At 41.2% G+C, this 12,941-nt stretch overlaps 1 protein-coding gene across 1 annotated transcript in view; it reads left to right on the forward strand.

The window, feature by feature from the left end:
* exoc4 (exocyst complex component 4) overlaps positions 1-12,941 on the forward strand; it is a gene marked incomplete at its 3' end in the record, with an annotated part of 134,430 nt that overhangs the window by 4,241 nt on the left and 117,248 nt on the right. The window contains 2 exon segments of the mRNA XM_036149141.1: positions 9,440-9,629; positions 11,490-11,684. Of these exon segments, the coding sequence (XP_036005034.1) occupies positions 9,440-9,629; positions 11,490-11,684 (385 nt within the window).

The raw sequence follows: 12,941 nt of genomic DNA on the forward strand, positions 1-12,941 counted from the left end.
ATATATATATATATATATATATATATATATATATGGTAACTTTACTGAATTTGCAGCTTAAGAAGATTGGGTTTGACAGACAACACCAACTGTCCCCTCAATCCAGTGCACACAATACCACAACAGACCTCATCACGCTCTACAGTACATCAAGAAAACTAAATCAACTAAAACAAGTTCACGAGTGCACATGAAATGAAGTTAATCCATATTTGTGTGTCAGGGTGTCTAAGCATTCTCCAGAATTTGACATCTCAGCAGAGCCTGTAATAATTATAGAAAGTAACATTATAGTTGTTCTGCCTTTTGTTAAGACAGCAAGGAATTCATGTCGTGAATACATTACATAAATAAGATAATAATTCTTAGTCAGAGGAAATCCAAGGCAAAAACAGTTAGAAAAGTTTTGAGTTCATATTTAATCAGAGTGAGACATCACAACTTTGTTAGATCTCTATGTGAATTACGTGAGATAGTGAGTGCTCTCACCTTAAAAAAAGATCTTTGACGTATTTTGCTCCGGTTAAAAGCTGCTTTTCAGCGATGAAGCTAGGGAAACTGCTAATGTTGAAGTTGAATTTGTTCTACACGCTTCTGCCTTGGAAAAATATTCGTCTTTTTACAAAAAGAATGTTTAAAGCCAGATTTGGGAACAAAGGTTATTCAGAGAATGCAAGAAAAGGAAGCTTTTGTGGGGAACTTTTGTCCTAGCTGTCTAGCTGCATATGGCCCCAGGACAGCACAATAGTTTTCTTGAAGTTTAATTTTGGAGAAGTAGAAACAAGTATTAATTTCAAAAGGTAGGTAAAAAAGGAAAAAAGTTTTTACAAAATCTTAAAATGTTGGATAGTCGTTATTTCCATCTTGCTGTGAAAATTGGTGAAATATTATCATTTTTAATGCTTAGATATAAAATCGCAAGGCCATTACTAAAATTGCCTTTTGTTGAAAATGTTTTTTGGCATGCCATACTTTATATTTATAGGTAGCCTAGATGTGCATAATAAAAGAGTGGAACTAAAACCTGGTCTAAAATTATTATGGAGCTTTAACTTGCTAAGAGTAATACCGTTAGATGATTATATCTTTAAAATGAGATAACTGTCTCAAAAAATGTGATAGTTTATTTGGTCTGAAGAGATGATGCAATTCAATGTTATTTATATAGCGACAATTCATGAAATATGTCATCTCAAGGCACTTTACAACGTCAAAATCAATCAGATTGTACAGATTGGGTCAGATTATACACATTGGTCAAAAAATTCCTATATAAGGGAACCAGTTCATTGCATCAAAGTCTTGACAAGTAGCATTCTCTCTTGAAGAAGCGTAGAGCCACAGGGAGAGTCGTCTGCATTGTCCATGGCTTTGCAGCAATCCTACCTACAGAGCAAGCATGAAGCGACAGCAGGAAAAAAAACTCCCCATTAACGGGAAGGAAAAACCTCGAGCAGAACCGGGCTCAGTATGAACGGTCATCTGCCTCGACAGACTGGGGGTTACAGAAGACAGAGCAGAGACACAACAAGACAGACAAAAAAGCACAGAAGTTCTACATTAGATGGTAGTAGCGGGTCATTCAAAATTGAAGAACAATAGACCCTGATGTCCTGCAGTAGCCTAAACCTATAGCAGCATAACTATAGAGGTAGCTCAGGGTAACATGAGCCACTCTAACTATAAGCTTTTTAAAAAAGGAAAGTCCCAAGGGCCAGCTTCTAGTGGAGAAGTTCAAGTATCTTGGGGTCTTGTTCACGAATGAGGGGAAGATGGAGCGGGAGATCGACAGGCGGATTGGTGCGGCGTCTGCTGTGAAGCGGGCGCTATACCGGTCCGTTGTGGTGAATCTGCACCAGATTTTTTGTGAGTCGTGGGGGAGCGCTGCCGAACACGTTCGTGTAAATCGCCCAGTGGACGGGCGGGCAAAATGCGTGACAGCATCTGCGGTGGCGGGCGGCCGGCGGTGCGCAAATCCCAGCGGTGGCCAAGGCCGGAGCGGCGCTTTGCTGCGAGGGCCGCTCATCACCGCTTGCGGTTTTAATTATTATTATTATTATTATTATTAGGCCCGAGCAGCTAAGCGCTGCGAAGGCCTATTGTATCTGTGTTGTTTAATTATTAGGCCCGAGCAGCGAAGCGCTGCGAAGGCCTATTGTATCTGTGTTGTTTAATTATTATTAATCTGCCACCCCAAAGAGGGGCCTTTTTGGGGGCTTTATCATACTCAAAAACTCACCAAACTTGGCGGATGCAAGAAGACTGTTTAAAAATTTTGTATTTTAAGGTCGTCACAAAAATCAAAACAAAAATGCCTCAACGGCGCCACCTAGCAATTTTCAAAAGACCCTTTGCTATTCACTTACTTCATCGTAGAGACATGAAATTTGGTACAGTGGTAGAGCTCACCAAGACGCTCAGAATTTACAATTAATGTCATAGTGAAAATATCACAGGAAGTCGGCCATTTTAGATTGAAGGTCTGATTTTGACCTCAATTTTGACGTTTACAGCATTGGTACTTGATCGAACTCCTCCTAGGGATTTCGAGCGAGCGGCTTGAAACTCGGTCAGTCTGATCATAAGGCATAGCCAATTAAAAGTTATCAAAACGGTGAGTTTTTGAGCATGTTGAAGGGGCGTTAGCAGGGGTCAAAGTTCACCTACTCGCCACAAAACATAAAACTGTTATATCTCCTACACAGAAACACACAGAGGCACCAAACTTTCTGTGATTGATCATCATCGGGTCTTCTACAATATCCAATGGTCAAATGATGACTATGCTTAGGCCACGCCCCCTGACAACAGGAAGTGTCATGTTTTGCTGTAAACGGTCGCTATGTTACCCCTCTGAACTAATCAATATGAAACTGTGTCCAGAGACAGAAGACATGTTGTTGTGTTGTGGATTCCAGCCCCAAGTGGATTCGATGGAGCAGGGGAGCGTGGCGGCGTGGTGAAGTCACCTCAAACGCCGCTGCCATACGTTTGGCTCTGAATTCCACATTTTTGGGCCGAGCTGCTTAAAACTCACTTGGATGCATCCTTATCTAGCCCCCAACAGGAATCCATAACAAACTTTGGTGGGCGTGATCTAATGCTTCAACGGCGCCACCTAGCAATTTTCAAAGGACCCTTTGCTATTCACTTACTTCATCGTAGAGACACGAGATTTGGTACAGTTGTAGAGCTCACCAAGACGCTCAGAATTTACAATTAATGTCATAGTACAAGTATCACAGGAAGTCGGCCATTTTAGACTGAATGTCTGATTTTGACACCATTTTTGACGTTTACAGCATTGGTATTTGATCTAACTCCTCCTAGGGATTTCGAGCGAGCGGCTTGAAACTCGGTCAGTCTGATCATAAGGCATGGCCAATTAAACGTTATCAAAACGGTGAGTTTTTGAGCATTTTGAAGGGGCGTTAGCAGGGGTCAAAGTTCACCTATTCGCCACAAAAAATAAAACTGTTTTATCTCCTACACAGAAACACACAGAGGCACCAAACTTTCTGTGATTGATCATCATCGGGTCTTCTACAATATCCAATGGTCAAATGATGACATCACTTAGGCCACGCCCCCTGACAATAGGAAAAACTGTTATATCTCCTACACAGAAACACACAGAGGCACCAAACTTTCTGTGATTGATCATCATCGGGTCTTCTACAATATCCAATAGTCAAATGATGACATCACTTAGGCCACGCCCCCTGACAACAGGAAAAACTGCTATATCTCCTACACAGAAACACACAGAGGCACCAAACTTTCTGTGATTGATCATCATCGGGTCTTCTACAGTATCCAATGGTCAAATGATGACATCACTTAGGCCACGCCCCCTGACAACAGGAAAAACTGTTTTATCTCCTACACAGAAACACACAGAGGCACCAAACTTTCTGTGATTGATCATCATCGGGTCTTCTACAATATCCAATAGTCAAATGATGACATCACTTAGGCCACGCCCCCTGACAACAGGAAAAACTGTTATATCTCCTACACAGAAACACACAGAGGCACCAAACTTTCTGTGATTGATCATCATCGGGTCTTCTACAATATCCAATGGACAAATGATGACATCACTTAGGCCACGCCCCCTGACAACAGGAAAAACTGCTATATATCCTACACAGAAACACACAGAGGCACCAAACTTTCTGTGATTGATCATCATCGGGTCTTCTACAATATCCAATGGTCAAATGATGACATCACTTAGGCCACGCCCCCTGACAACAGGAAGTGTCATGTTTTATTGTCCATGGCTTTTACAGGCAATTCATGTCGTGAATACATTACATAAATAAGATAATAATTCTTAGTCAGAGGAAATCCAAGGCAAAAACAGTTAGAAAAGTTTTGGGTTCATATTTAATCAGAGTGAGACATCACAACTTTGTTAGATCTCTATGTGAATTACGTGAGATAGTGAGTGCTCTCACCTTAAAAAAAGATCTTTGACGTATTTTGCTCCGGTTAAAAGCTGCTTTTCAGCGATGAAGCTAGGGAAACTGCTAATGTTGAAGTTGAATTTGTTCTACACGCTTCTGCCTTGGAAAAATATTCGTCTTTTTACAAAAAGAATGTTTAAAGCCAGATTTGGGAACAAAGGTTATTCAGAGAATGCAAGAAAAGGAAGCTTTTGTGGGGAACTTTTGTCCTAGCTGTCTAGCTGCATATGGCCCCAGGACAGCACAATAGTTTTCTTGAAGTTTAATTTTGGAGAAGTAGAAACAAGTATTAATTGGCCTATTGTATCTGTGTTGTTTAATTATTATTAATCTGCCACCCCAAAGAGGGGCCTTTTTGGGGGCTTTATCATACTCAAAAACTCACCAAACTTGGCGGATGCAAGAAGACTGTTTAAAAATTTTGTATTTTAAGGTCGTCACAAAAATCAAAACAAAAATGCCTCAACGGCGCCACCTAGCAATTTTCAAAAGACCCTTTGCTATTCACTTACTTCATCGTAGAGACATGAAATTTGGTACAGTGGTAGAGCTCACCAAGACGCTCAGAATTTACAATTAATGTCATAGTGAAAATATCACAGGAAGTCGGCCATTTTAGATTGAAGGTCTGATTTTGACCTCAATTTTGACGTTTACAGCATTGGTACTTGATCGAACTCCTCCTAGGGATTTCGAGCGAGCGGCTTGAAACTCGGTCAGTCTGATCATAAGGCATGGCCAATTAAAAGTTATCAAAACGGTGAGTTTTTGAGCATGTTGAAGGGGCGTTAGCAGGGGTCAAAGTTCACCTACTCGCCACAAAACATAAAACTGTTATATCTCCTACACAGAAACACACAGAGGCACCAAACTTTCTGTGATTGATCATCATCGGGTCTTCTACAATATCCAATGGTCAAATGATGACTATGCTTAGGCCACGCCCCCTGACAACAGGAAGTGTCATGTTTTGCTGTAAACGGTCGCTATGTTACCCCTCTGAACTAATCAATATGAAACTGTGTCCAGAGACAGAAGACATGTTGTTGTGTTGTGGATTCCAGCCCCAAGTGGATTCGATGGAGCAGGGGAGCGTGGCGGCGTGGTGAAGTCACCTCAAACGCCGCTGCCATACGTTTGGCTCTGAATTCCACATTTTTGGGCCGAGCTGCTTAAAACTCACTTGGATGCATCCTTATCTAGCCCCCAACAGGAATCCATAACAAACTTTGGTGGGCGTGATCTAATGCCTCAACGGCGCCACCTAGCAATTTTCAAAGGACCCTTTGCTATTCACTTACTTCATCGTAGAGACACGAGATTTGGTACAGTTGTAGAGCTCACCAAGACGCTCAGAATTTACAATTAATGTCATAGTACAAGTATCACAGGAAGTCGGCCATTTTAGACTGAATGTCTGATTTTGACACCATTTTTGACGTTTACAGCATTGGTATTTGATCTAACTCCTCCTAGGGATTTCGAGCGAGCGGCTTGAAACTCGGTCAGTCTGATCATAAGGCATGGCCAATTAAACGTTATCAAAACGGTGAGTTTTTGAGCATTTTGAAGGGGCGTTAGCAGGGGTCAAAGTTCACCTATTCGCCACAAAAAATAAAACTGTTTTATCTCCTACACAGAAACACACAGAGGCACCAAACTTTCTGTGATTGATCATCATCGGGTCTTCTACAATATCCAATGGTCAAATGATGACATCACTTAGGCCACGCCCCCTGACAATAGGAAAAACTGTTATATCTCCTACACAGAAACACACAGAGGCACCAAACTTTCTGTGATTGATCATCATCGGGTCTTCTACAATATCCAATAGTCAAATGATGACATCACTTAGGCCACGCCCCCTGACAACAGGAAAAAACTGCTATATCTCCTACACAGAAACACACAGAGGCACCAAACTTTCTGTGATTGATCATCATCGGGTCTTCTACAGTATCCAATGGTCAAATGATGACATCACTTAGGCCACGCCCCCTGACAACAGGAAAAACTGTTTTATCTCCTACACAGAAACACACAGAGGCACCAAACTTTCTGTGATTGATCATCATCGGGTCTTCTACAATATCCAATAGTCAAATGATGACATCACTTAGGCCACGCCCCCTGACAACAGGAAAAACTGTTATATCTCCTACACAGAAACACACAGAGGCACCAAACTTTCTGTGATTGATCATCATCGGGTCTTCTACAATATCCAATGGACAAATGATGACATCACTTAGGCCACGCCCCCTGACAACAGGAAAAACTGCTATATATCCTACACAGAAACACACAGAGGCACCAAACTTTCTGTGATTGATCATCATCGGGTCTTCTACAATATCCAATGGTCAAATGATGACATCACTTAGGCCACGCCCCCTGACAACAGGAAGTGTCATGTTTTATTGTCCATGGCTTTTACAGGCAATTCATGTCGTGAATACATTACATAAATAAGATAATAATTCTTAGTCAGAGGAAATCCAAGGCAAAAACAGTTAGAAAAGTTTTGGGTTCATATTTAATCAGAGTGAGACATCACAACTTTGTTAGATCTCTATGTGAATTACGTGAGATAGTGAGTGCTCTCACCTTAAAAAAAGATCTTTGACGTATTTTGCTCCGGTTAAAAGCTGCTTTTCAGCGATGAAGCTAGGGAAACTGCTAATGTTGAAGTTGAATTTGTTCTACACGCTTCTGCCTTGGAAAAATATTCGTCTTTTTACAAAAAGAATGTTTAAAGCCAGATTTGGGAACAAAGGTTATTCAGAGAATGCAAGAAAAGGAAGCTTTTGTGGGGAACTTTTGTCCTAGCTGTCTAGCTGCATATGGCCCCAGGACAGCACAATAGTTTTCTTGAAGTTTAATTTTGGAGAAGTAGAAACAAGTATTAATTTCAAAAGGTAGGTAAAAAAGGAAAAAAGTTTTTACAAAATCTTAAAATGTTGGATAGTTGTTATTTCCATCTTGCTGTGAAAATTGGTGAAATATTATCATTTTTAATGCTTAGATATAAAATCGCAAGGCCATTACTAAAATTGCCTTTTGTTGAAAATGTTTTTTGGCATACCATACTTTATATTTATAGGTAGCCTAGATGTGCATAATAAAAGAGTGGAACTAAAACCTGGTCTAAAATTATTATGGAGCTTTAACTTGCTAAGAGTAATACTGTTAGATGATTATATCTTTAAAATGAGATAACTGTCTCAAAAAATGTGATAGTTTATTTGGTCTGAAGAGATGATGCAATTCAATGTTATTTATATAGCGACAATTCATGAAATATGTCATCTCAAGGCACTTTACAACGTCAAAATCAATCAGATTATACAGATTGGGTCAGATTATACACAAAAATTCCTATATAAGGGAACCAGTTCATTGCATCAAAGTCTTGACAAGTAGCATTCTCTCTTGAAGAAGCGTAGAGCCACAGGGAGAGTCGTCTGCAGTTTCCATGGCTTTGCAGCAATCCTACCTACTGAGCAAGCATGAAGCGACAGCAGGAAAAAAAACTCCCCATTTACGGGAAGGAAAAACCTCCAGCAGAACCGGGCTCAGTATGAACGGTCATCTGCCTCGACAGACTGGGGGTTACAGAAGACAGAGCAGAGACACAACAAGAGAGACAAAAAAAGCACAGAAGTTCTACATTAGATGGTAGTAGCGGGTGATCTGTCTTCCCTGGATGAAGCCACAGCTAACAGAACGCCAGACCAGGTGTGCCTACTATGAAGAAAAAAGAAAAATCAAAAAGTTAAAAGCTGAAATTACAACAGTCATTCAAAATTGAAGAACAATAGACCCTGATGTCCTGCAGTAGCCTAAACCTATAGCAGCATAACTATAGAGGTAGCTCAGGGTAACATGAGCCACTCTAACTATAAGCTTTTTAAAAAAGGAAAGTCCAGCTTCTAGTGGAGAAGTTCAAGTATCTTGGGGTCTTGTTCACGAATGAGGGGAAGATGGAGCGGGAGATCGACAGGCGGATTGGTGCGGCGTCTGCTGTGAAGCGGGCGCTATACCGGTCCGTTGTGGTGAATCTGCACCAGATTTTTTGTGAGTCGTGGGGGAGCGCTGCCGAACACGTTCGTGTAAATCGCCCAGTGGACGGGCGGGCAAAATGCGTGACAGCATCTGCGGTGGCGGGCGGCCGGCGGTGCGCAAATCCCAGCGGTGGCCAAGGCCGGAGCGGCGCTTTGCTGCGAGGGCCGCTCATCACCGCTTGCGGTTTTAATTATTATTATTATTATTATTGTATGTATTTTTGCATATTTTTCACTGAATCTTGGACCTTTCTTCATTGTTTCGCTGGGAGATGCTAATAGCTGTTAGCAACTTCCTTGTTTTAATCCCCTGGTGCACATGTGCAGTGTTGTACCTCCTCTGTTGTTAAACATATAAACTAAATACTTTATGCACTAACAAACTGAGCAAAAACAAAGTGTAAAATGGCAAAATAACAACTAATACACCAGCAGGATGTGATAATCTTTCATAAAAACATTTTTATGCAACCACAGTGAGCTACTGACGTATAAATAAAAAAATAAAGAAGTCAAATAACGTGGCTATGCATCTTTTGACGTAAAACTGTAGAGGTAATAAAAGGAAGTTGGTCCAAAGGCTCAATCAGTTCTGGTTTCCAGTGATTTAACATTATGTTCTCAGTACAGGTGCCAGGACCAGTTCTAGAGGGGCACAGGCCCCTGTTGGTCCCTGTCTAGAACCGCCCATGCACCAGAGCTCCTCGGTGTGTCCTTTGTTTTGGCATTCTCTCAACAATGGCATAAATAAATGATGCATTTCTTAGTCTTCATCAAGTATCATTATCTTCTCATACTAATTGAAGCCAGTTGGTTGAATTGGATTTTATTAGTGGGTACCAGAATAAAGTGGATGGTGCAACTTCTCATCACGTTGCCTCCCTCTGCATGTTATTTCAGGACTCTGTCCAGCAGCGATGACGTGCAGGACAGGGAGACGGAGAAGGGTCGCCTGGAAGACGCCTTTGAAATATGCGACAGGGATTTAGATAAACTGATAGTTCAGCATTACGCAGAACTCACCACTGCCATCCGCACCTACCAGAGCATCACGGAGCGCATCACCAGCTCCCGCAATAAGATTAAACAGGTAAGAAGAGCAGAAATGCTGTGCACACCTTGAAGTATATTCTGTCTTCGATGGTTCAGAGTTTGAATAAATCACATGCTGCAATTCTCATTAATAAATTATCACGATTTAGGGTTGTATGGTGCGGTAGCTATCTGTGTTTTCTGTGTAGTGTGTTTTTTTCCACTGTTTTTTAAGCTAATTGCGCACTTCTGTGTAACTATTGTAAAATGTCCCATTGGTAATAGCAAGAGAATATAAGCCGTGTGTTTCACTATGACGTTGCTCTTTAAGAAGTGAAATGTGTTTAATGAAGGTCTGCGGATCAGGTGTTCTACTGTGTGGGTTGAAATCTTCCCTATATTATAACGTTTGAACGTCAGAATTCTTTATTTTCTAATTAACTTCAAGAGCTTTATGGTCCCAAATGGCTTCACAACATGGTCCGTATCCCGATAATGCAGCTATCTTAATGGATTTGTGCTTTTACTAAAACAATAGACCTTAGGTGTTTTTGTTTAGATGAAATCTGAACATTCAGGTGTGAATTTGTGGGGCTGTCTACATTTATCTGATTCAGCCTCAATTTAAATGATCTAAGCTCCTGTTGTGCCACGTACTTACCTTAACAACCCTTTTTCCCCCCAGACATCTCATTCTATTCCAATGGAAACATACTCGACCTCCTTCACATGACAGCTACTTAGGAAAGTTATGACTCACATCAACCTTGAAGAAGTTTAATTCAATAGAATTTCATTTATATAGCGCCAATTCATGAAATATGTCATCTCAAGACACTTTCCAAAGTCAAATTCAATCAGATTATACAGATTGGGTCAGATTATACAGATTGGTAAAAAAAAAATTCCTATCTAAGGAAACCCAGCAGATTGTGAGAAGTTTTGACAAGCAGCATTCACTCCTCCTGAAAGAGCGTAGAGCCACAGGTACAGCCTTCTGCATTGTCCATGGCTTTGCAGCAATCCCTCATACTGAGCAAGCATGAAGCGACAGTGGAAAGAAAACCTCCCCATTAACAGGAAGGAAAAACCTCCAGCAGAACCGGGCTCAGTATGAACGGTCATCTGCCTCGACCGACTGGGGGTTAGAGAAGACAGAGCAGAGACACAACAAGACAGACAAACAAGCACAGAAGCACACATTGATCCAGTAATCTGTTCTACATTAGATGGTAATAGCGGGTGATCTGTCTTCCCTGGATGATGTCACAGTTTACAGAACGCCAGACCAGGTGTACCTACTATGAAGAAAAAAAATGACAGAGAACAAAAAGTTAAAACTTTTAACTTTACATACCCTATTGTGGGTTCTTGCAAGACATTTAGTGAGACCTGGCAACCCGTCTTAGAATATTTATATGATGCAACTATCCATTCAGAAAGTGACTTGATGCCCTCCATGGTCTTTGTGCTTTTGTTTTCTTCTTCTGCAGACATTGTCCGAAGCTTTTCTGCTGGCAGTTCAGGCTGTTGTTACTATTGATGTCCACAGACTTTTATTACTGTAAATATGCTAATCCTAAATTACAACAATTGGCATTGGCAATATGGTTTTCCTTCTTCTGTATGCGAACAAACAGTAATGATAAGAAAAATATGCACTGTCTAAATTGAAGTCATATGTGATGAATCAAATCTTTCTGTGGTTACTTTACTGTAGCAAACAGTCTGATATTATAACAATAAAAAAATGTTCCCCCTAAAAACATAATCAGCTTGACAACAGGTGTGGAAAAAGTAGCCTGAAACCTAAGTAGCATTTTTCTTTCTTTTTATTCACAACAATGCCCTCACTTACTTTTAACCTTGTTACCTTACAGAATTGTTACCTATTACTTTTTCTCCTTGGGTTCTGCAGGTGAAGGAGAACCTTTTGTCTTGCAAAATGCTCCTGCACTGCAAGAGGGACGAGCTGAGGAAGCTGTGGATAGAAGGCATCGAGCATAAGCATGTCCTGGAGCTGCTGGACGAAATCGAAAGCATCAAACAGGTTCCTCAGTGCCTGGAGACCTATATGGCCAGCAAGCACTACCTTCTTGCCACTGAAATGCTGGTGAGTAAAGAGTTGAGAAAGTGGAACTTTTTTGACATTTTAAATGTATTTTACCTTTACCGTTTGACACGCGTGGCACCGCTGATGGGCTTGCCTTTTAGAGTCGCGGAGCGTGCACATAAACACAAGTTTACAAACTGCTGCTTCCAGAGATTGATTTCTTTGCTCCTTTCACTGCTGTAAAGAAACCGTTTCTGGCCTTGAATGGTCCAGTGGGTGCAAGTCGCATCATCTAAGTGCTGCGCGGCCGCTGCGCTGTACGTCTGATGTGTTTTGCGGTATCCTCAGCAGGGTGGGTGAAGGTTGGCATTGACGACTAAACGACCAGGCTCTGGTGATCTGTCTGTCGCCTTCCCTTTCCTCTTTCCCCGTCCAATGTCACTCCCACACATCTTTCTCCTCCGGAACCGGCTAATAATTAGTTTGCTAGAATGGGGGTTATCTGTGGAGGAGGAGGAGGAGGAGGGGAAAAAAGAGAAACGGCGGCGCGACCACAAGGCCGTGAAAAATCCTCTTTGTGGGGGTGGAGGAAAATGGAACTCCATTCAACCTGTGCTCGGTCGGCACGGCGCGTTTTTAAAAGGTTGTAAAAAGTTCAAAGTCAGTTGGCTGCATTACCTTTGTCGTGCAAACTTTAAATGCGCTTTGCTTTATGAGCAGGCAGCCTTTTCAGTGGCGTATAGAAAGTGCTCTTAGGCCCTTTAAACAAACATTTTTGTTCGTTTTTATATCTGAACATGCTGTTAGTGTAGAACTCGAATCCGGGTTACACGAGGAAGGGCGTCAGACGTAAAAGGTCTGGGCTCCGCCTCCCTACTCCGCTCTCTCTTTCTCTCTAAAACTGACTGCCACTCAAGCTAAAGTATGTTGATGTTTGTAATGTTTCCTATAATATAAATCTATAGTTATTTGATTAGTGATTCTGATGCACCTAACGTATATTTTCTTGATTTAATAATGACAGGCTGTTGTAACTGAGCCTTTGAGATAAATAAAAGCACAGATGTTGCAAACATGTGTTAAAACCCCATCATTGCTTTTTAAAGTTCATGCCTACATCGTCATATTTCACCTCTACATATAGTCCGTTTGGATTCCTAGGTCCGTTCAGAAATGTTCAGTAAGTCATATTCACTTCATTTAGCATCAATTTTTCTTTCAGTTCAGTTTATTAATGTAGATCCAAGTCACAGCAAATGTCACCTCAACCCAGTTTCACATAGAATATATTCGAAACAAAGTTGCAAAAACTATTGG

The sequence above is a fragment of the Fundulus heteroclitus genome, chromosome 17 (genome assembly GCF_011125445.2).
Source record: "Fundulus heteroclitus isolate FHET01 chromosome 17, MU-UCD_Fhet_4.1, whole genome shotgun sequence".
In the NCBI taxonomy this organism is placed as follows: domain Eukaryota; kingdom Metazoa; phylum Chordata; class Actinopteri; order Cyprinodontiformes; family Fundulidae; genus Fundulus; species Fundulus heteroclitus.